The sequence below is a fragment of the Trachemys scripta genome, chromosome 4, assembly GCF_013100865.1.
Source record: "Trachemys scripta elegans isolate TJP31775 chromosome 4, CAS_Tse_1.0, whole genome shotgun sequence".
NCBI lineage: Eukaryota > Metazoa > Chordata > Testudines > Emydidae > Trachemys > Trachemys scripta.
The window spans coordinates 106,575,736-106,600,098 of NC_048301.1; the positions used below are offsets into that span (position 1 = coordinate 106,575,736).

Below are 24,363 nucleotides of genomic sequence, written 5' to 3' on the forward strand. Positions count from 1 at the left end.
TGGCATACTATGGGACATTGGGGTGCACTGAGGCAGCATGGTTTTGTGACTTCAACATGGGTCCAAGAGTCAGATAGTTCTGAGTTCTATTCCCAATACTGCCACCAACTCGCTGTGCACCACAGGCATTTCTGACAGCCTCTAAATCTAATTTCTAATCTGCAATATAACAGCAGTGATACTGACTGTACAGGGGTGGCAATAGGATTTGTAAAGCCCTCGATAAATGTTAAACATCAGTATTGATAGTCATTTTCTATAAACTGTTTGCCAGCATGAGAGCTGAAAGTATCTGCCATCTCTCTGATGCCAGTCCCATGGAAACTGGAGCAAGAATAACATTTGTTATAATAGAATAACCCATATTTTTCAAGTTCTCTGCATATATATATTTTCACTGCATGCATCCGATGAAGTGGGCTTTAGCCCACAAAAGCTTATGCCCAAATAAATGTTAGTCTCTAAGGTGCCACAAGTACTCCCCGTTCTATTTGTTTTTGAGAGATTTTCACTCAGTATTTTATTAACTTTATCTTCACTTGGATTGGAAAATTCTCCTTTGTGGGGTTTAGTTGCTGGGTATCTGCTACAATGTGCAAGAGCCAGTTTTATACAGATTCGTAGCACCAGATCCTGGCCCCTATTCCTTCCCATTTGTGCCAGCCCTGCAGTGCAAAAGGGGCAAAAATCTGGCTTAAATGGCCATCTGGGGAGTCCTCTTACATAGGGGAACCCCTGGGTGGCAAGGGACCACTATAGCAAAACCCTCGCATAGGGTGTGCTCTGGACTGCAGCATACTATCTTCATCCTGGGCTGTTACTACTGGTGCAAGTGATTAAACCTCAGACAAGCCATCCTCAGGCTACTCTAACTTGCATTGGGGGCCTATCCTGCCCTGAGCTACTCTGAGAACCTGGAAGTGGGCAGGGCAGAAAGGCTGAAGGGTTAGAGTCTCATGGCTAAGCCAGGTACCTGTTGCTATTATGTCTAGCTCTTATAGACAAAGAACAACCCCAGTTAACCAAAGCTGAGTCATACCTGCCTCACAGGGCAATACTATACTCTTCACGGTGGAGAGCTGCTCGGCTCTTTGGATAAGGCTGGTTGACCAGTGACGAGGAAGGAGGCAGTAAAGAGCACCAGCCAGCTTCCCCAAAGCCAGCCAGCAGCATTGAGGGTGGTTCTGCTCCAGCTCTCCCAAGCCCATGGTACAAGGAGAAGGCAGTTACCTAGCTTAGTACATCAGCTGGATTCCACATGCATTATTTAGCATTCATGCTGCAGTAGCAATTTGATACTCCCATCAGGATCAGGTCCACATTGAGCTGGGAGCTGTGCAAACACACAGTAAAAGTCCCTCGCACAAGCAGCTTATAGTCTGAGACTGGGGTTATGCTAGTCTGAGCATAACCCCTTTAAACCAACTGGTCTGGAAATTCAGCCACTCTATTCTAAAATTCTAGGCCATCTCCTGACTTACACAAGGTTTCAGGTGTCACTAGAGATCTTTGGCACTGTTGGGTTTGTTGCATATGCTGGGCATAAAAATTAATTCAGATGAAGCTAATATTTTTCCACATCTACTACTGTAGCTCTGTTAGCAGTTCCGTGATAGTAAAACCTCCCTTCTTGTTTCTCCCACCCCAAGAGCATCTCTCTGTTTAAGTACTGGCTGGCAGATCATGATGCACTCTAAATCTCTTTCTTGGAAGTTGTACAAGGAGGGGGTGGGGTATTCACTCATGTTGTAAGGAACAAACCACAGGAATCGGACTGTCATGCAGGGGGAAAGGCAGCTAATGAGCAGGACGGAGTGCATAAAATCCTATTTGGATGGCTTCTCTGGGGAACAGCTGTCTCCTTGTAAACATCTTGCTAGCTGTCCAGTCTGCAAGTCTGGACAGAGACAGTTAAAGGAGAGTGCCTGGGTAGAGGGAGAAGGGTGTTGAAGGGGAGAGTTCATTCACTGCACAGCCAAGGGCTTCAAGTGGCAGAACTCAACAGCAGGGGAAACTTGAGCTGAAAGTTTGACCCCTCACATGCTGGAGAGGAGGAGATTTGTATGTCTAGTGGCCAACCGAGATAAACCAGAGCACTAAGGGCGGCACAGCTCCCTTTCCAAAAGCCACAGTAGTAGTTACTCTATCTGCTGAAGAGCAGTCCCCTTTTGACATACAAGCAGAGCACATTACCTGGCGAAGAGGAGAGAAGGAAAGGATATGTCCTCACCAGGGCAAAGAGAAAAGGCAGGAACACAAGACAATGAAAGTCAAGTATCAGAGGGGTAGCCGTGTTAGTCTGAATCTGTAAAAAGCAACAGAGGGTCCTGTGGCAACTTTGAGACTAACAAAGGTGTTAGTCTCAAAGGTGCCACAGGACCCTCTGTTGCTTAAGACAATGAAAGAATCTGAAGACAGCAACCCTACATTAGAAACACTTTGCTGGTATAACTGCTGGCAGACCCACTTATCATAGATGCAGCTATAGCAGCAAGAAAGTGGTTTTGCCAGCATAGTTTACACCAGATCTGTGAGCGAAAATAAACTATGCTGGCAAAAGCATTTTATGTCAGTATAACCGCATTTTCCCTAGGGCTCGTGCCAGAATAGCTCTCTCATAAAAAAATAAATCCTCCTCCTATCTGACATTGTTATGCCAGCAGAAGTTTCCAGTGTGCACTTGTCCTAAGAATCAACTACTTATGTCATGTATGAGCATTCAGGGAGAATCATATTCACTAGTTCCCGCAAGTCTTTGTGGGCTATATAAATGTGTATATGGATGTGTATCCATCTTGTATAGCTTCCTTCTCCAACATTAAAAGCCCCACAACACTAGAATGTATTAAACATTAATGGAGTAGTGAAATTAGATCATAGCTACATCCCCAAGCAGAAAAAGTCACTTCAGCATAGTATCCTCTGAGCAAAGCATTAGTCCACTTGGCAAGGATGGAAACTGGTGCTCTGAAGCCCATGTAACCAATCCACTGGTTAGCTAGAGCAGCCAGTCCATCTTATATCGCCCCATCAGTACAGCATCCACCCAGCTCATCCTTTATACAATCTATTCAATGCACACTACAATTAACATTGGACCATGACATTCCTGATACTGGTGCTCAAATGACCTGCAGGAGGCAGTGAGTAAGGAGAGTGGGAGTAGAGGTCTGCTTAAGCCTTTAAATTTAAGCCCGACCTATACTTGAACTGGACCCAAGCCCACCCAACCAAAGCCTGAGAGGGTTTAGTCATTTTCCAATCCAACCCTGAATCTTTCACTCCAAACCTGAACCACTGCTGCCCCTGCCTGTGGGGTTAGCACAGTAGTGGCTGCATGCCCCATTCCTGCCATCCACCATTGCACTATGGCGGAGAGGGAGGCACTATGCCTCGTGAGAACATTCGCTCCGCAGCACACAGAGAGTGCAGTGAGATGGCAACAGCCACCAGGAGTGGGTCATGCAGCTGCTGCCACGCCAACCTCACAGGCAGGAGAAGGTCAGAGACAGCCTGACCTGACCCCAAGAAGGTTGGGTTGTTTTCTGACCTGCCTCAAACCTGACACTTGTAGATAGGTTCCATTGATTCAGGTCGAGTTGCAGGGCTCTAAGTGGGAGAGGGTGGGTGATGCACTCGCCCAGCCAAAGAGAATTGCCAGTGAGTCTGTATTTAAGTGGTCCGGAGCCTTTATAAGAAAGATCTGAAATGCTGTCTTTTTATTTTTATTTCTCTTTTGTGTCATTTTTTTTTGTCATAGTTATGCACAGATAGGCTGCTCGAAAATAAACCCTATGTCATAGGGAGAGAAAGACGCAGGTTCCGCTGATTCAAATCCATCAGAGAGGCATAAAGAAAGGCAGCTGCCTTGTTCCATCAAAGTCCAAACCAGTCGGTGACTCCTCCTCGCCTGGGGTCAGCTGCCTGCCTCTGTCTCTCGTTCTCCATAAATTCCTTCTGGATGTCTTCGACAGAGCCAGGTTCTGGGGTTTCTTCTTTCTCTGGAAATAGGTTTGGGAACTGAAAGGTTTGTCCCTGACCCTAAAGAGAGAGAACAAATGGTCAGATACACATTCCAGTCTTTCTCTGAAGTAGCTGTGATGTACATACTTACAGCTATATCTGAAGACCACCCGGAAGCTTCATCTGGTGGAGAATGCTACTTCCCATCTCCCAAGCAGGACAGGGCCCTACACACACCCCAAGACTCATACTCTGCACTGGTTTCCTATTCACTTCTATGTGCAAATCCAGGTGTTGGCAACAATCTTTAAGGCATGAATGCTCAGGAGATGACTATCTGAGATCCATCTCTTATATTATACCACAGTGCATCAACTAAGAGGTGTTTGTATTAGCTCCGAAGATAAGATCAAGGCCAGTGGCAGTGAGCAGTTCTGCCAGAGTCCCAACTTCAGTGAACCATGTAAAGACCATTTATTTTGTTTAGCACTTAGGTAATGGTCTGTGTTTATAGCTGGTTAATTTATAATATAAATGTTATACTTAATATGCCTAGCTGTCACGGTGAGAAGTGCTCCAGTTCAGTGTCAGCAAGTCACTACCGGGGGGGGGGGGGGGGGGGGGGGGGTGGCGTCGTACAGGGTAGTGCTTGGCAGGGGTCTCTCACCAGGTGAAACAAAGAATAGAATGCAAAACAACAGTACAGTGGAAAAAAACTGTAATGTACCAACAACGTTCATGAGATAAAGTGATTAAACCTACATCAATCATTCCACCTAACAGACAAGCTGTTGTAGTATATCACCATCACAGGATCAATGTTTCCCGCTTGGATGGAAAATAAACATCACTTGGCCTCTAGCTTTTATCTAACAGCAGGAAACCATTATTCTGTGACAACGTTTTATCCCATTGACATTATCTCTATTTCTGAGTATTGTTTGCACCAATTGCAACCTCTTTAAATCAACAATGCAAGCCCTGTCCATTCATTTCAGTATGAAACGCTGCATAATTAAACACACACACAATAATATGGCAGAGAGAGAGATGTTATTTTTATAACACTGGGGCTGTTTTAAAACTATCTGACAAATAAATGCACATTTCTCCAGGTTTTTATATGCATTTATTGCCACTCTATAAACTGAAATTGGTTTTGCAAATTAGAGTGCATTTGTAAAAAAATGGGTAAATACTCATCTACACTACAAACACATCAGAGATCCAGTTACAACACAACTCCAGATGGGAGCTTAATCACATTTCATACCCAGGCTGGCATCAGAGCAAGGCTCAACTATGCTTCCCGAACACTGTTGTGTTCCCATCTACACTTCATTTTAGAACTGAAATTGTGATGCAACTGGGTCTCAGGAGAACAGTAACCATGTCACTTGACACAGTTGTCCTTGTATTGTTTTTTTTTTTATTTAGCTTTATACACTGCATGGCAATTTACAGGTGAGAGATGGTCTAAACCCCAAATGTAGACAAGGAAGTTGCAACTTGCCCCAGTTGAGCTTATCCATGCTTGAACCTACAACAAGTTCAACTAGTGCAATGCAATTCCTAGGTTGTTTCTGTGGCATACACTTCCTGGGGATCCTAAGAGGCTAGCTACACTACAAAACAATCAGGGGACTGGGTAGAGCACAGCTGTCCTACAATAATTAAAGCACAGCTCCATTTCATAGTATAGAATTGGGCCTCATCAGTACTCCTGAACAGTGCTGAAACCGTGGAGTATTGAAGCTCCTTTGCTATAAGTACCACGAAAGTAGCTACACCATTCCCTTAGAAAATGCACAGACTGGACCAGTTGTGAGCACTCTTGCAGCCCAAGGCTGTCCGAGACTTTAGCAGACTTCAGACATGTTGCTAAGATCCTGTCTACACTGCACAATATTAATATGCTTTAATGAAAACGAGGGACAATCATGTTGCAGCGAAATCCCGACACAGACAAGGTCAGCCCTAAAGCCTCATTCACACTGGGGATTAAACCATTTCAGCTGAATTGATTTGAAAACAATTCAAGCCAACATGTAGGCAGGACCCAAGCACAAGTTTTACTGGTAACAATGTGGAAAGGAGTGATCTCCTGATGCAGCACAGCCATTTTGGTATGTTTCCAATACTGATATGCTTCCATTATTGGGGAATGAAGGAAAATAGTCCCTGCAGCGTACTAGTGACATCCATTGTGATTCACTAAGCATTGCAAAAAGAGAATGTAGAGTTATGCACAGAGGCTACAGAGGAACCAAACAAACTTTTCATCCATTTATCAAAGTGCTCAGAGTTCCCATTTCAAGGTTGGTGAAAGTAAAATATTGAGCAGATTAAGTCTATCTGTATCTGGAGCTTTTGAATAAATAAAAATCAGGGTAGACAAGTTGGCTCTTTCCAGCTCTTGTTTTGTAAAGAAATTCTGATTTTGGCTGGCAGCCAGACACGATTTCAAACAGCCAAAACATTACACCCTGGAACTGAAGGTTTATAAATCTTAAGTAACAATACTATGCTGTAATACTGCACTGTAAGACTCTGGAGTGATGAAAGCTGCATGAAAAATAGCTATTGTGCATGCTTGGTAGCTAGTTTTCAAAAGCATATTTCTGGGCTTTTTCAAAACTTAAAATATATCGGGAGGCATCCATTTATGTAAAGGGCAGAGTGGACATTCAGACATATTTAAATTCAGTATACCTAAGGCATTAGGTGTATTGTTTGTAAATAACATATACAAGTTTACCATTTTTAAAGTAATACAGTAAACAAGTGGCAGACATATGATAAAGATTCATAAGAGAAATCCTGACCTACCTAAGTCAAAAGCAAAATTACCACCGACTTCAATAGGGCCACAACTTCACCTCTACCTTTCCATGTGACAGAACATTGACTGTTACAACATGCAACTGGAAGGCATGTTTCTGGCGTTCTATTCCTAGTGCTCACAATGGTTTGCTGTGTGACTTTCTGTAAGCCATTTAACCACACTGGGCCCCAAATTGCTCCTTTTGTATATTGAAGATAATGACAAACTCACAAAGGTGTAGTGAGATTTTGTGTAAAAAATGCTTTGAGATCACTGAATGAAGGGGGCTTTAAAAATGTATTGTATTGTTGTTGGGATAGTAAAACTTGGTGCTAAAAATCTATGTATTGCAAGGATTCAGGGTCTTCCCACAGATGTCATTGTTTTCTACAAATTATAAATTTATATGCAAGAGAGGCGCATGGTCCATTGTTTACATTAAAAAAAAGGAAGCAATTAACTCCCCAAATCTAATCTTTCTTCAACAAAAAAAACTTCAAAAACAGAATCCAACGTGAAGCTGCAGAACTTGGAATTAATTTGCAAACTGGATACTATCAGATTAGGCCTGAATAAAGACTGGGAGAGGTTGGGTCATTACAAAACCTAAACCTAATTTCCCCAATATGAATTTCTCCCTACTGTTACTCACCCCTTCTTGTCAACTGTCTGTAATGGGCCACTCTCTTACCACTTCAAAAGTTATTTTTCCTCCCTTCGTATCCTGCTGTTAATTGATTTACCTCATTAGACTGACCTCACACTTAGTAAAGCAACCCCCATCCTTTCATGTATTTATACCTGCTCCTGTATTTTCCACTCCATGCATCTGATGAAGTGAGTTTTAGCTCACGAAAGCTTATGCCCAAATAAATTTGTTAGTCTCTAAGGTGCGACAAGGACTCCTCGTTGTTCCTTCTGTTTCAGTTTACCCTAGTATAAAATTCATTTACATAATGGCTATTATAAGGATTAATTCATGAAATGTTGTTAAAACCTTTGAAGATGAAAACGCTATAATAAGTGCTAAGTCTATTTTTAGTTTACATTTCTAGCTCTTCTGGTTAGGAAGATAATTTTCAGGGTAGAAATAAAGGCTGTCTTCAGAAAGAAATATCACACCAAGAGGTACAAATTGCCTCCATTCAGCTTAATGGGCTGTTAAGTGATCATAATTAGGCCTTTAACGTTAAGTGTTCACATCGTTAACCTTTTCACTGCCAAGCATCATGCCAGAAATATCCAGCTAATAGGCTTGTCCAGCACAAGCTAGTTATTATACGTGCTTTGACCTTCGATTTATTTCACAAATTTAGGAATGGAAGGACAGCACAGAAACTGTTCTATAGGAATGATGCAACAAATGTTGAGTTTGCAAACAGCTGAAAGCTCTTTTGATTATTTGGATAATTAAGACGCTTACTACTGTCCTTCAGAATTAGGATAGAGTGATGTTTATAATGTCATCATCTAAAATATGCTGGATTCCTACAGTCTGGGACGTGGGCCAGCAGCAAGGGCAGCTCAGTTTTATAACCTAATATATTTGCATGACTCTCCTTGTGTCTTATAATAATATCTGGTATTAAAATAAAGAGTAGAGCCAAGGAGAATAGGAGACTTAACTTTAAAATACTTTCTGTAACATAGCAGCATATGGGGAATCTTACTTTCTCCAAAATTCCTCAAATACAGTGAGAAACCCTACAAACTGCTGTCATCTTTGGATGGGAGCATTTTTAAAGTGACATGTGAACTGCTAACTACATGCTTATAAGGCACTGTAGCCAAAACATATGTAGGAATATTTACAAAAAAATTCCCACTGGCGCCATCCCTTGTACAGCTGAACAGGTGCTAGCCCAATGTAGACAAGACTGCTCTTCTTTTTATTACCATTTCCATTAGGCTTTCTCTAAGCAGGTTTAATTAAAATGGAGGTAAAACCAGGTGTGGATTTCAGAGCCTTGTCTACACTTCTGCTCCACTTGCTTAGCAGAACTAGCAGCTTTGACGATTTAAGGTATTTTTTAATGGAAGAATAGTAACTGGACTGACAACTTATTTGACAAGTTAGAACCTGAGGAAAAAGAAAACCATTCCAAATCCCCAAGAAATAGAATTTAAAAGAGACTGAACTGATATATTGTATATGATTCTTAATAACATACCGTTCATCTTCAAAACACTTTCAGTACATTAGTATGTGTAAGTGCTGTGGAAACTAATGTTCTCCAAAGTAGAGCAGCATGACTGGTATCTTTAAAATGAACCTGATTTCATCCAGGTAACCAGAGACTTGCTAGTGAAGGAAGTCACACTAGGAAGAGTAATGCTTCCACCTAGTGGTTGATAAGAAGGCCAACACAAAACACTCCTGACCTCTTCAATTTTCTTACACTCTTACACCATTTTAACTTGAAACTGGACTAGAGAAAACACAGCTGGTAAAAATGATGGGGAAGCAAAAAACACTGACTAGTTTGACCTTAATTGGAGTTGTTACAGATGCAGCATGATTCTAATCAAAAAGGGATTTTGAAGTGCTTAGCAGAGGTTTTTCTATACTACGAGTAGAGTTCTATTTTAACCATGGGCTCCATGGGGCCTAATGAAGGCAAACCAAAGGTTTCAGAATTGACAGTGGGGGCATGAACTCTAGTCCACTGCTGTAAAATCAACACTAATGCAGAACTGGGAGCAGAGCGAGAGACAGACCAGAATGAGTCATTTAAAAAAAAAAAAAAAAAAGACCCAAAGAGGAGAAATACATAGGGAAGACATGAAAGTAAAGAGTACCAGGGGCCACCAGGTAGAGCACACACAAAAGAAACAGAAGAGGGCAGGAAGAGCCTGGAAACCTAGAGGTGAGGGGAAGCAGAACACACACACGATATCCTGGCTCAAGGTTCACTGCATTATTTTTCAGTGCCTCGTGTTATTACTTTACTTGTATTACTGTAGGAGCATCTAGGAGCTCTACCTATGCATCCAGGCTCCCTTTGTACAGCGCCTAGCACAGTGAAGAGCAAATAAACCATCCCTGCCCCAAAGCATTAAAGCTGTCTCATATCACGGAATAATAAAGAATGGCATTGTTAAACGCTTGCCCCGCACAGATGTGATGTCTGTGATTGTTCCAGGTACAGATGTTTGGCCTGAGGTAAGCACACACAATACTGCTTTGAGTCTGCAATCTATTCCACAACACTGGAGAATTTTGTTTCTAATTACAGTGTAGACATCTTCTGAAGATCTATGCCTGTTTACAGTCTGGCTGATCCTTCCTGAAAGTAGAGAATGTGGCAGTGGAAAATGGCTGCCATTGGCCAGAATGTGGAGCCTGGCCAGGAAATGCAAGGATACCATGCACCCCTGAATCCTCTCCACCCGCAAGGCTCCTTTTAAGTCTTGACTGTGGCTTAGAGAGGCTTCCTCACAGTGGAAGCCCTGAGAAGCATAGACATTATAGTAACGCTGCCTACCATCTCTCAGGGTAAATCTCCCCTGTATCTCAGACTATGTCTTCCCTGAAAATAATAGGTATGTTTTTACATCAAATAGCTATTGCATGTTGTAAAATCCTAGTGGAGACAAGGACCTGGAGTTTTTACCTCCATGTAAGCTAGCAGGAGGTCAACTCTATACACTCCCCAGGAGGATTGTTACACAGTTGTACATAACAGGATTTATTTTTATCTTGGTCTTTTAAAAAAAAAAAAAACGAATAAATTACATATAAAACCCATTAAAAGAACATTTAAGGTTGCAAAGTCAAGCACCAGAACATTAGGAAATGCCAGATTTACGGATGACTATGCAACCTTAATTCAGTTTTCTGTGCATATGCATTACGATCCAGCCTTTAATTACATGATCATATACTATTTTTCCCACAGAACACTTGCTTCATTCAATGCACAGGGTGGATGCACAAGGGAGTAGGATTAAGGTTGTACAGGCAATAGTAATTCTGGCATTTCCTAACTTTCCAGTGCTTGATTTGGCAATTTTAATAATGTTCTTTTAAGGTAGTTTTTGTGAGTGTAAGTTTTCGATCAAAGAGGTTATTCCAGGAAGAGATCTGAACTATAATATGCTTGGGTTGTTAAAAAAAAACAAAAAAACTACCACAGTTATACAAAATATTGGTCTCCATCTCCACTGGGACACCAACATTTTAGAACCCAGTTTAGCCACAAAGCATACTTGTTAGACATGATTGAAAGCCCACCAAGGCAGTACCTAAACTCTTCCAACCATTCCAACATCCAAAGAGTTTTATTAAAATAACCACCACCACCCCGCTTTATTCTTTAACTTAGCAGACATTTCAGCAATCAGTCACATAAGTGGTGAACCTTTCAACATGCAGAGTACAGGGTCAGCATGAAACTCACTGGCAGACTGATACTCAATGCTACCTGACTGGACCTTAGATTCAGGCTTCAAACAAAAAGGGATTTAAAAATGAATGGTTTGTTTGGGTGTTTCTGAACTAAACTCTTTTCATTCAGACAACCTCATCATGCGGTCTCAAGGGTGCCAGGGGATGACACCATTAGTACAGGGAAGATTGAAGTTGCATAAATATACAGTACAAATGGACAATTAACTAAGCATTATTTCTAATTATGCTGATTAACAGACCCTACCCTCACTTCAAACACACATACATGTTTACTCACCAGCTGTACGTACGCAACCTTGTAATCTGGCTTCTTCACTTTCTGGTTCTTGTGGTTCCTTTTATTGTTTGCACCTATTCAAGTGAAGAGAAACACTTACTTACCCAGAGTCACAAGCTCCCCCAACTGAAAGGTTTGATTTGCGTTTTGATTCTTTTGTGGGGAAGAATTCTATCTTAGCTATTTATAACTACACCTCTACCCCGATATAACGCGACCTGATATAACACGAATTCAGATATAATGCGGTAAAGCAGTGCTCCAAGGGGGGCGGGACTGCGCACTCCGACGGATCAAAGCAAGTTCGATACAACATGGTTTCACCTATAACGCGGTAAGATTTTTTGGTTCCCGAGGACAGCGTTATACCAGGGTAGAGGTGTATTACCATAGAATCTGGGCACCTCACAATGATTAAAACATATTTATCCTTTGGTAGGTACTATTATCCCAATTTTACAGACTAGGAATCGAGGCGCACTAGGTGAAGGCCACACAGGAAGCCTGTGGTGGAGCAGGAAATTGAACCCAGATCTCCGCTAGTGTCCTAGCCACTAGGTCAGCTTTGGGAAACCAGTACTCCCAAGGAAGAAAACAGTCATTTATTAAGTGGCTATGAGATCAGTGTCCCTGCTCCCTGGAGGTCCCCATCTAAACTATACACTTAGTAGCGCTAGTGCACAAGTGCAATTTACTGTTTCTGCTTTTAAAGAAATTACAAAATCCAAAAAGTTTAGCAATTTTTAATTTTCTAAAATATAGTGGCTGTGCTTCATTATAGCTCCCCAACTAATGACACTTTCCCACTCCCTGCTCGTCTATCTTCCTCCCAACATACACACACAAACAACCACAGAGACACAGCTGATCTTCAACCTTGGAGAGGAAGATCTCTCCACCACAGTGATGGGATCTATGCGGTGGCAGGCGGGAGAGAAATTTCAGCACACCACCCTCTCAAAATACCTTACTGGAAAATCAACACTTGGGATTAAAAAAGAACAGTTGTAGGCTGAAGAGGAGCTTTGTTGAAAACAAAAACTTTTTAAACATCCCGAAAAGAAGCTTAGCCTCTGCACTCACCATACTGTATTCTGGTCCTCACAACAGACACTGGCACGTTGTATATTTTTTCAAGGTAATTCTTAACATCCACTCTCGTCATCCTGTGCAAAGAGGAAATATTTTGGAGAGGAGGGAAGAAAAGTGTCAATGTTTAAACTAAATTCAAAACAGAAAAAAATATGTATAGGCTTATCAATACTTTAGAGCAAATATATCAACAAGTCCACTTGGCCAAGATAATTTGACTGCCACAAATATATAAACAATACGAACAGTTCACAGTGGTTCTATAAGCAAACACAGGCTGCAGCAATAATAACTATTTAATCCAATGTAATCTTAATAGTCAAAAACTCAAATGCCAGTTGTATTTAAAGAGGGTGGATGGGCTCACTCTCTCTACCCTAAGTGGACAATTCTTTTGTTTTCTTTGTAGAAGTCTCTAATCTCTGAAAACAAATGGATGAGCAACTGTGACACACAGTACCCCATGTAACTACTGATAATCACATAAAATCTATCTTTCTATAATCAATAAACTTGTTTTATTGTCTTATCTAAACCAGTGTGTTTTGGTTGAAGTGGTTGGGGAATCTCCACTCAGGTTAACAAAAGCTCAGGTATAATCATTTTCTTTGATAAAATGACTAATTATTAATGAGCTTGCTCTGTGTAGCAGTGTGCTGGACAGAGCAAGATGCACATTTTTGGGGTGCAAGGCTGGGGAACTTACAGGTGTCACCCTGTATATAGTTCATGAGTGGCTAAAAGAGCATTCATGTAACTTTGCTGGGTGTGCCTTTACATATTAATGGCTGTGTGAGCAGGGCCTGGAGAGGCTGCTTTTCACTAGTAAAGCAGTGTAAGAAGCACCCTAGGCTTGAGAGTGAAGGGGACACAGTGGTTCTGGTTGCACCCTCGGGGATATCACAGCAACACCCTGTCTCTAGGAAGGGGCTCATAATAACCAATGCATTCTCCCATGCCAGTTCCCTTGGACAAATGGAGAGTCTTCTTAATCTATGGAAGAGGCGCTAGGAAAAGTTCATGCTTAAGAAGCTACAGCCTTCACAGCCTAGTGAAGTCCCTGATATAAAAGTTACCTCAACTGTGATACAGTGCCCAAAGCCTACTCTATGTAACACTCAGCTTCTCTATTTCTCAGGCAGTATTTTACAGTTATTGCTCTCAAAGCCTGTCACTATGATTGCACTGGAAACCTATAAAAATGGACAATCTTGTTGCTCCAAAATGTTGCTTATTTTGAAGTGGGACTCGCTGTCAAAAATCATTATATACCTAACAGGTGCTCTTCTATAGCACCTTTCCTCAAAGAAACTTCAAATGTTTTAAAAATGTTAAGATTCACAACATCCCTGTATGGAAGGCAGGGATTAAATCCATAGCTGTCAAAACTGAGGCAAAAAGAGCTTTAGTGACTTGTCCAAGGTCACAATAAATCAGTGGTAAAGGTGGGACCTGAACCCCTAACACCAGACTCCCAAGTCTTGTTCTGATCACTAATCAACATTCCCTTCCTACAGAGTGGGGTGTCAGTATATTAAAGTATCAATGGGCAGACAATCAGTTTTGTAAAGACAGGGTGCTGTAACATATTTTAACAGTACTGTCCTCCTTGCTGGTCAATAGCTATTGGCACCAAAAAGCTATTGGCTGGCTAGCAATCCACTGAACAAGATCCAGTGACCCTGTCTCAACCAATGGGATTATGTTTTGAAATCAAAGGAACAGATTATTTAGGATCCTCTTTATCAGTATGGATAGTCATCCAAGACAGGTTCTGCAGCAGCCTACCAGAGGTCCAAAAGTAGTGGTGCATACAGTGAATCTTTTGAAGTGCGTGTTTTTCTCTAGAGTGAGAGGAAGCAGTTGTGAAAAGACAACAAAGTTGGACTCTTAATTTGAAAATATAAAAAAAATTAGGGTATAGAACCTTAGCTTGGCTTTGAAGACAGAACTATCACTTGCCAAGTGGATTCACATGCAGGAGCACACAACCACTACATGTTAAAAGCTTCAGGATCTGCAGCCATGCCACTTTAGGCTGTGATCCCATCAGATCACATATGCTAAGCAAGGTCAAAGCGAGTTAAATCTTTGCAGGAGAGAACTCCGAGATTACCTATGTGGTAGAGGAAACAGTGTCGATAACTAAATAGGTGTCACTTCTTGCCACCAAATCAGTACAGAACTATTACCAAGCATGTTGTAAAGAGACACTGTTGTTGGAAGAGGCATATTTTGGGTGAGATGTAAAACTCAGCTCCTGAACACTTGTGATAATTAAAGATCTTATGTCCTTTAAATAAGTGCAGGAGCGTTTCCTTAAAGGTCCTACCTAAAATTCCCCTTGAGTTTCAGTTAGATATAGTATTCTACACATTGTCTGAAACTGCAATGTAGTGTTGCTATGTTTCACCCTAGAGATGGCTGCATTTTGGTGAAGCAATTCCAATAAACAATATACATTTTGGTTGGCAAATGGCTTTTGGATGTTTCACAATGAAAGATGTTATCAAAATTGTAGATATTATTTCTAGTTCAAGGAGCATGCTTACACCTATGCAACATTCACTAAACATGGCATCCAGGCAATGGGCTTATCTGCTCAAACAGTGGGTGTGAAGTTTCACAACATGGGAGATTTAATAAATTCTAATTACAGCCTAAGTCTACTGTAACTAACAATAACAAAATCTGACCTCAAGCCTAGTTAACTGTAGTTCCAGAAATATCGTTCTTCTCATTATTTAGATTGCTATCCCTGAAGACTTTCAAACTGAGAAGCAGATGACCCTTTCATCTACTGTTTTTCTGGTTGCACTTACTGCATGGAGATACGGAACTGTACAGTATCTTCTGGCTGTGTCACACCAGGCCTCACCAGTGTCATGAAGAAGTTAGGTCGGAAAATCCTCAGCTGGGGGTTTCCCAGCTGGTACAGGGGGTAGCTACAGAGGGGGGAAACATCAAAGTTACTCATAAAACACCAGTGCTATTATAAAATCTTGGTTTTAATTGGTTTCAGAGTAACAGCCGTGTTAGTCTGTATCCGCAAAAAGAAGAACAGGAGTACTTGTGGCACCTTAGAGACTAACAAATTTATTAGAGCATAAGCTTTCGTGGACTACAGCATCTGAAGAAGTGGGCTGTAGTCCACGAAAGTCTCTAAGGTGCCACAAGTACTCCTGTTCTTCTTTTTTTGGTTTTAATTGTTTTACTCCCGGAGTGAAATCACATACTGTACACACAGCAAAGACCATAAACCTCAACCACAGAACTATGTTATTTCAAACTGGCTTATTCCTTTGCCAGATACACGGTTTTTTGCACTTCAGTTTTAAAAAACAGGCAGCATGTACAAAGAATAAATCATGTGCTTGGCGGCTACCCTTAATCAGCACCATATGCTATTTCTAAGGAACAAACAAGCCCAGATACACTGCTTTAAATAAGTGTCAGGATTCAACTCTTCGCTACCATCCAAAGCAGTACGCAACATAGTCTGAGAGATGTCTTTGCAACAGGGGAAGGGACCAAACCTGTGAGCCAGAAGGTTGTAAGCAGTTTAGGAATGACAGCAAAGGGGATGTGCCAGCAGGAAAAGACGGTAAGCGGGATTCCGAAAAGGAGGAAATGTTAGTGGGACAGCACCAGCATGTGGGAAGAAGGGGGAAAACAAGGGGAGGAAAGGAAACAACAGTAAGGAAAAGAAACTGACAGATCCAGGGAGAAAGCAAGAGCGGAGAACAAGACCAAAGTGCCCCTGACGAGAGAACTGGGCCGCTGTTGCTCACTGCGCTGAAGGGGCTGATAAAGCGCTGCCTGGAGCCCTGCCCATACTAGGGGAACAGCTGCACGACAAGTGCATGCGGGCGCGGGGGGGGGGACACTTTCCAGGGCTGTACCGAACCCCGCCCCCCGCCAGCGGCGGTAGCCAGCACGGGTAGGTCCCGCCCTGCGGGGCTCCAGAGCTGCCCTGTAGGCGCGGGGGCTCGGCCTGGGGGGCCCCTCCGGCCAACTCCCCGCCCAGATTTGGCACAGGAGGCGGGGCCGGAGGGCCGCGGGGGCGGTGTTAGCGGCGCGGTTACCCCCAGAGCGGAGGCGGCCTCCCAGCGCCGCCCCCGGCCCCTCAGCCCTCCTCTCAGGCCGGGCGGACGGGCTCGCGCGCGGGGGGGGGGGTGCCCTGGCGCGGCAGCCTCGCGCCCCTTCGCGCGTGGGTGAATCAAGGAGGGGGGGCGGGGCCGGCTACTCACAGAACCTTCCCGCTGGCCATGGCCCCGCCGCGCGCGCAGCGTCCCCCTGGCCCCAAGCGACCGCGCCCAGCGTCCGTCCGGGCAGCTGCGGGGCCGGGCGCAGGAGAGTCTCCCCGGCCGTCTCACTGCAGGCGGAGGCGGCGCTATCTCCCCCTGCAGCTCGGGAGGCCTCACTGCACTCGAGCGTTCCTTCGCCGGGGCGCCCCTAGCTCGGGCCGGGCTGCGCTGGGCGCGGCGCGCATATCCAAGGCAGCCCCAGGGACGTAGGCGAGGTGGGATCCACAGGGGTGCCTGGCTCCCAGCCACAGCAGGGCTTTTCAATCCTTGTTCCTGGGTGGCAGCCCCCAGCCTTCAAAAATCAGCAGTTAGCCCCCACCTAACCCCAAACCTCACGCGATTGCGCTAAAAATTGCCTTGGCTCCCTGGTTTCTGAGCCTGGGGATTACACTGAGCCTAGGAGGGGGTGGGGGTGTCTTTCCCCTGCAACCGCCACGGCGAGACACCTACTTTTATTTTAACCGGAAGTTGAGAGTCTCCTGATTCCAGGAGCTGGGGCTTGAGGAAAAACACCGACCCTCACAAAAGGCACAGTAAAATGGTGAGGGTTGGCAATGCTGGTGTAGGTTGTGGAACCAAGGGTAAAAAAAACAAGAAGCATTTGAGATCCCAGGGTGTCTCAAGGAGAGGGAGTCAATTACTATAAGTCAGAGTCAAAACATTTGCTGTGGCCCTGCTTCAGGTCCAGCCTTAAAAGCATTTGAATGCAGCCATCATAGCCTGGGGCAATGTGGCGAAATGGGCTTGTTTGTTTCATGCACAGGGAATCATCACTCACATCTTGTCCTAGTAAATGTAAATCAGCTGCAACCTGCTGTCTCTGCCTATGTTTTCCAAGGCAGGAAAGTTCAAGACTTCCAGCGTCCTCGTGTGTGTGTGTTTGGTTAGTGGGCAAGGCAAATGCAGTAGCTGTGATATATATTCGGGTTGTATTGTATTTGATACAGTGTTTCACTCTAGATTGAAAAATTAATTCCAATTGTCTTGCATAGGAGCAGTATTATGTGGACTAAAAACTGGATCAAAACCTTAAACAGGGCAGTAATTTAAATACTGAGTAGATGGAAGATCTATCTAAGCATGGTTCCTTAGTTCAGGCTTAGGCCAAGTCTACACTTAAAAATTAGATTGACCTAGCTACGCGCTCAGGTTGCCCTGAATGCCATAGTTAGCTCGACCTATCTCCTGGTGTAGATGTTGCTAGGTCAACAGAAGCGACTTCCTCTTGGAGAGGTGGATTAACAACATCAATGGGGGAAAAAACCATTGATGTACAAAGTATCTACAAAATTATTAGAGCATAAGCTTTCGTGGACTACAGCCCACTTCTTCGGATACAGACTAACACGGCTGCTACTCTGAAAAGTATCTACACTACAGCACTACAGCTGCCTATTTGCAGTGCCGTAGCTGTGCTGCTCTAGCAATTGTAGTGTAGACTTACCCGTAGTTAATTATCCACCATGTCTTACTCAAAGAGGGAGTAAACAGCACATTAATGAAATTCACAGTGATACTAATTTTGGAGAAGTTGCAAATCCTAGTGAGGACTGAGAAATAATACCAGGAGACCTAGATAGATTAGAAATATGGGCAGAAAATAACCCAATAAGATTCACCTTGGAAAAATTAATGCTACTATGTGCGTGGGGAAAATAGTTCAGTGGAAGAGATTGGCTTGTGAAGAAAGATTTAGAAACTGCGCCAAGTTTTCATCTCTAGTTTGACTAAGAAACAACTAAAAGAGGACTGAGTCATTAAGTCCCGTCCTTTGCTATTGCAGGCAACCCCATCATATAATCCTGATCATAATTGTATCAAGTACCATCTTAACACTTGTTAGGTTGTTCGTCCCCCCTCCACACACACACCCCATTGGAAGGCTGCTCTAGATCATCACTCCTCTGTCTGCTTGAAATCTTCTAATTTCCAGCCTAAATTTATTCATTGCCAGTTTATATCCATTTGTTGTTGTGACAACCCTGTCCTTTAACTTAAATAGCTAATCAGCTCACCTTAACTGATCACTCTCCTTATAGTGTGTATGGTAGCACTCATTGTTTCATGTTCTCTCTCTCTCTCTCTCTGTGTGTATATATATATATATATATATAAAAATAATCCTACTGTATTTTTCACTACATGCATCCGATGAAGTGGGCTGTAGCCCACGAAAGCTTATGTTCAAATAAATTTGTTAGTCTCTAAGGTGCCACAAGTACTCCTGTTCTTTTTGCGGATACAGACTAACACAGCTGCTACTCTGAAACCTGTAGGGCAGTGGCTCTCAACCTTTCCAGACTTCTGTATCCCTTTCAGGAGTCTGATTTGTCTTGTGTACCCCCAAGTTAGTTATACCTCACTTAAAAACTACTTGCTTACAAAATCAGTCATAAAAATACAGAAGTGCCACAGCACGCTATTACTGAAAAAAATCTTACTTTCTCATTTATACCATATAATTATAAAATCAATTGGAATATAAATATTGTACTTACATTTCAGTGTATAGTATAAAGACCAGTATAAACAAGTCATTGTCTGTATGAAATTTTAGTTTGTACTGACTTTGCTAGTGTTTTTTATGTAGCCTGTTGTAAAACTAGGCAAATATCTAGATGAGTTGATGTACCCCCTGGATGACCTCTGCGTACCCCCAGGGGTACCTGTACCCTTTATTGAGAACCATTGCTGTAGGGAACAGTCCTGCATTGGTCTCTGGAGATGGATTGGATGACTTAGCAGGGCTTTTTCTTATCTATCCTTCCATGATTGTAGGTGTTCTTTCAACTGTCAATGGAGTTTCTGCCTATTACTGCAGCAAAAAGGAGATGAGACTATATTAGAATGACTTCTTATTAGAAAGGTGTAATTCAAAAGCCTTCCTCATTTGTTAGTGAAAAATGTTACCATTTCTGATCCCATTTGGGAACCTAAAATTTCATCTAACTTGGAGACACCAGAAACTCTGAAAAGTTAATGCTAGTTAAAAATATATGAAGATAGAAGTTGGCCAGCACGTCGGCTTGCCCTCTTCCCCATCATGATGAACCAAACACAGGGCAAATAAAACACCCTGTAGAAATCTGACTTCTTGAATCCTTACTTTACCAAGTGCATTTTATCCTGGGTGTTTTTGTGTTCCCTCAGAGAGCATCTTTGATGAATCACCCAGATCTGTCATGTTTTAATATTAGATTTTAGACTTAAATTTAAGTTTTCATTGCCCTAATAGACGCTTTTATATAATGTTTGAATGAATTGCTTTTGAACATCCCCTTGGAGTCTTTGCAACGTTGGATACAATTTTAATTTTTGGAACTGAAGAACCCGAAACGGCAGTTATGAGATATGTAATTGAAGTAGGTATCGGTCACACTTTATTTACAAAATCCAGAGATTCATACATAGCAATCTACGGGAAGCGGAGGGCTGGTGTCAGGAAAACAAAGGACACATGAAGCAGGAAAGGTGCCAGCAGGGAGTCATCTCTGTTCCACGGGGACCTCCTTCCTTTTAGTTCAGGACGCTGCTGGAGTTTTTAAAAAAGGAGTAGGCAATCCAGGCTGGTGGTGTAGTTTTGCTCAAGCATGGGAGTGAAATTGATTTGTGAAAGGGGTAGGGGGAGGCCAGCGATGTTTAGCCACGCCACCGGGGATGATCCTGCCTGCAGTCACCTTCTGTTTCTTTACTTCCAGCGCCCTCCAACTTTGCCCTTGGCTCCTGCTTTCTTGCTGCTGTAGTACAGAAAGAAGGAAAACACATCAGTGTGAGTGCTGCAGAAAAGTCCTCTGACCTTTTGTCTTTTCAATCAGCTGCTACTTTGCTGAGAAGCTCTAAACCTCGAGTCAGCAGAGGGAGCTGATCAGATAGCCTGTGAATTGGATGCACCTGCTCCAGAGCAGCTGTAGCACATTCTGAGGAAAGAGATTATCATGGTGGGAGCAGATTTTACTTGGGGTCTTCAGAGGATGGCCAGGAAGTATAGGAATGGAGGGGTCAGAGGCTTTGCCGCTTACTGAATTGTATGCTCAGAGAGCAGGGGATCCTTGAAACTAGCTGACATGGGCCCCAAACTTCAGAGTGCAGATCCAGTTCCAGATCTGAACATTTCCCAAGTTCAGATCTGGATTATGGGTTCAGGTGCAACTCTGGAAATGGAAAGGACTTCCTCAGGACTGTGCCAGTACAGTACCCAGAGGCCCAAGTCAGCTGACAATAGAATTTTAGAAATTATTCCCATGCAAAATCATCAGAACAATATTTAAATAAAACTAAGGCTGAATAAAAGAATTGCTATGCCATAGTAAAGGGGACTGAAGTCCCCCCTACAATGCGTGGGGAATGTAAAGAATTATAAAATGTTTTAACACCTGCAAAGAGATGATTCTGGTTTCCCAGAATTACGTGTCCTCTTCTGACCCTCATTGGTACCAGTAACCCAGTCTTACTGGGGGATGTATGGATGCAGTCTCCATATGATCCTCAGGCTAAGGCTTGTAAAGCACCCCGAGGAAATGATTACCAAGTAATATCTTCTTGCATGCAGAATAGCATTTCAACATGCAATCCACTTACCTTCCTGCTGTGAAACAGATGCATGCCTGCTTCCAGGTGTGTTCCAAGTGAGAAAGTTAGTCTGGTTAGGCTCTGCACTGTGTCAGCAATGGTTCACTCTGCAATGCACTGATTCCTTGTGCATTGCATAACCCCCGTACCCTTCCATCCCAAACATACACCAATAAGGCTACTTCTTGAATCAAACCACTTGCAAGCTGTTTAATCTTTTTGGTGCTAAACGGCATAGCAAGGGTGCTGAGCAAACACATCTGTGTGGCCAGTGGAAGCGGATAGCAAATGTTGTGTTGGTTGGAATGGATGTTTCCAAGGAAGCTGCATTCGGAACACATGTTCCTCGAGGCAGCAGGGAAGGGATTAAAAGGCAACAGCAGAAGGGTATATTTAGCATGGCTATATAGGCCCCAACTTACAGTGGGTTTGTTCAGGAGTAGTAGGCTTATGTATGGGAGAGTCTTCCATAGAGACTGATGAGGCCTAGTCTACACTTACCGGCTGGTCCGGAGGCACGCCATCGATGTTCTGGGATCGATCCCGGAAGTGCTCACAATCGACGCCGGTACTCCAGCTCGCCGAGAGGAGTATGCGGCGTCGACGGGGGGAGACTTCCGGCCGCGTCTGGACCGCGGTAAGTCCGGACTAAGGTACTTCGAATTCAGCTACGTTATTAACGTAGCTGAATTTGCGTACCTTAGTCCGAAGTCCGGACTAAGTGTAGACCAGCCCTACACACATACAATGAATACTTTACCTCTCTACCAATTTAGAATAGAAGACAGTCTATTCTGAAAATTGACCTTTTACATGAGAGACAAGGGGTTATTGTCTGTTTACTCAGAGAATATCCTATCTGACATTTTATTAAGCTCAGTCTTCTTTAAACTCATCTCATTCTCCGTTTTGGACTGGATCAAAAATCACTGTAGAAGCTGCATGCCTAACTGTCAGCTCCCCAAATTAATGCAGCGCTCTTGTCACTTCGAGTTTCACAAGGCCTAAGATGTTTCATGTTATGCCTGCCTTTAGACTATGCTTATGGGGGGTTATTGTTCCTTAAAACAAAAAGGGAGCATACAAGGTTAAGACACCAAGATGAAAGATTTTTACTTTGGAATGTTGTGCTCCGTTTCTCACCAAGAAATGCCCCATAATACCTGGAGGGATCCACAATCATACCTTTCCAAATGAAGTGCCATGACACCCAGAAGAACCATCTCTGGAAAGAGATACTTCCAGGAAAAATATCACCTCTTTGGATAATTGGAAGGGTCCCTAGCATGGTAACATTTCATGCTGGTTTTCTGGTAGTGAGATCAGAAGACATAGAAGGAAGAAAACCACCCAGATGAGCCACTAGCACAATCTTGCAAGGTTCTATGAGACCCCATACTCCCTATGAAGTAAATACATCAAGCCCTCTGTTTGGAATCTACAGAGAACTGCACCCAAAATGTTACATTCGACATTCCAGTGTGAATGGGGGTCCAGGGTAAGAATGTTTGGTTCTTGGTGATACCTATTTCTTTGAGTCATTTGCATGACCGGAACTCTTCATGGTACAGAGAAACTGCAAAGAGCAGATTTCAGCGTTCGGAGACCTTCCCTCCCCTTCTTCACAAGACTCCTTCTCCTCCTCCTTGCCTTTTACTTCTCTACACACCCCTCCCTCCCCCAACCCCTTGTCTCTGATGTATTGAGGTCTCCTGATGAAAACATGCAACAACAAAGACATGGGACTCACAAGCAGGAAAGAAATTAAATTAAAGAGGTAAGGTGGGGAAGGAAAGTGGGAAGTCATATACCTATGAAAAGAACCCACACCTCTGATCTCATAACATCCGTGTGATGGGGTAACCCTGGATGTCAGTCTTATTACACACCTTTCCTTACAATCTCAGCAATCACTTCTCCATCCTGTATAAGCAAGGACCATTTCCGCTCCTGTGTTCAAAACACTTCAGCCAATACAAACAGTCACGGCTTGAGCGCCTGGCATCTTTGCAGCGATTGTGGGAAGGTGTGTGCATGGGAGATGATGGTTCTTTTACATTAGGTTATGAATTCACTTCAGTTTGACCATCATTTTCTAAGGGTGGGGGCGGGTTGGAGGTTGCCCTTCCACTTCTCGCCTCATTCCCTTCTGAGAAGAAAATGTCAGCATCAAAGCTGAAGTGTCCGCTGGAACACTGAGCGGATATCCCAGACTTTAGGCTGGGACAAAGGTACTTACTGCTTCTGGGCCTGATCAATCCGGTTCCTGAGGGTGGTGATCTGCAAACAACATACACGACTAGGGTTTTTAAAGGGCTCTGTCAAGTGACCTGGTTTCCCCGTGGGGAGGGAAGTGGTTTACCTGGCTGGAGGTCTGGAGACAGGTGCCTGTGATGGGGAGAAACTCTTTCTTTTCAAATGAAAACTCTCTTGAGTGAGATGTTGCTAACTAGCAGTAAATTTACAAGCTAATTTCATGTTTTACAAGGAGGCACAGATGAGGGATCCAACTGAAGGGACGGTGCTGTTGCCCTTGTTAAAATAATTAATTAGTTCACGTACAATGGAACCCAGTTATGGTGAACTCATGTATAGCCAAACTTGAGGTAAGTGACCTAGGAAGTCATAAATTGGCCATTTTGAAAGCTCACGAGACCCTGAGAGGTGTGATCTCCTTGTGTGTGCTGTCCTCGCCCTCCCGTCAACCCAGCTGTAAATTTTACCAGGTAGCTAGCAACATTGAAGTGGAAGGTGGGGTTGACCTGGACAGGTGAGAAATTGGAAACAGAAAAGCTCCAAAGCTGGAGACAAACAAGTGAGTATGCTCAGCAACAAATAACTCCAGGGCTTTCATGAGAGGGGAAGTATATTGGAGGGGTGCAAGCTACCCTTCCCTCCACCCATCAATATCATATAAAGA

At 43.3% G+C, this 24,363-nt stretch overlaps 2 protein-coding genes across 2 annotated transcripts in view; both read right to left on the reverse strand.

The window, feature by feature from the left end:
* Window positions 1–3,691: 3,691 nt before the first annotated feature.
* Window positions 3,692–16,950, reverse strand: MRPL23 (mitochondrial ribosomal protein L23). The gene is made up of 5 exons (XM_034770283.1): window positions 16,818–16,950; window positions 15,390–15,512; window positions 12,559–12,641; window positions 11,476–11,549; window positions 3,692–4,041 (listed from the first exon to the last, which is right to left on the reverse strand). The coding sequence occupies exons 1-5, from the start codon at window positions 16,835–16,837 to the stop codon at window positions 3,877–3,879; spliced, it is 465 nt and encodes a 154-aa protein (XP_034626174.1). The 5' UTR covers window positions 16,838–16,950; the 3' UTR covers window positions 3,692–3,876.
* Window positions 16,951–20,201: 3,251 nt separating this feature from the next.
* TNNT3 (troponin T3, fast skeletal type) overlaps window positions 20,202–24,363 on the reverse strand; it is a 45,280-nt gene continuing 41,118 nt past the window's right edge. Inside the window, exons 14-15 of the mRNA XM_034770284.1 lie at window positions 23,683–23,723; window positions 20,202–20,611 (exon numbers count right to left, since the gene is read on the reverse strand). Coding sequence (XP_034626175.1) covers window positions 20,563–20,611; window positions 23,683–23,723 — 90 coding nt within the window. The 3' untranslated portion in view covers window positions 20,202–20,562. The remainder of the gene's footprint in view (window positions 20,612–23,682; window positions 23,724–24,363) is intronic.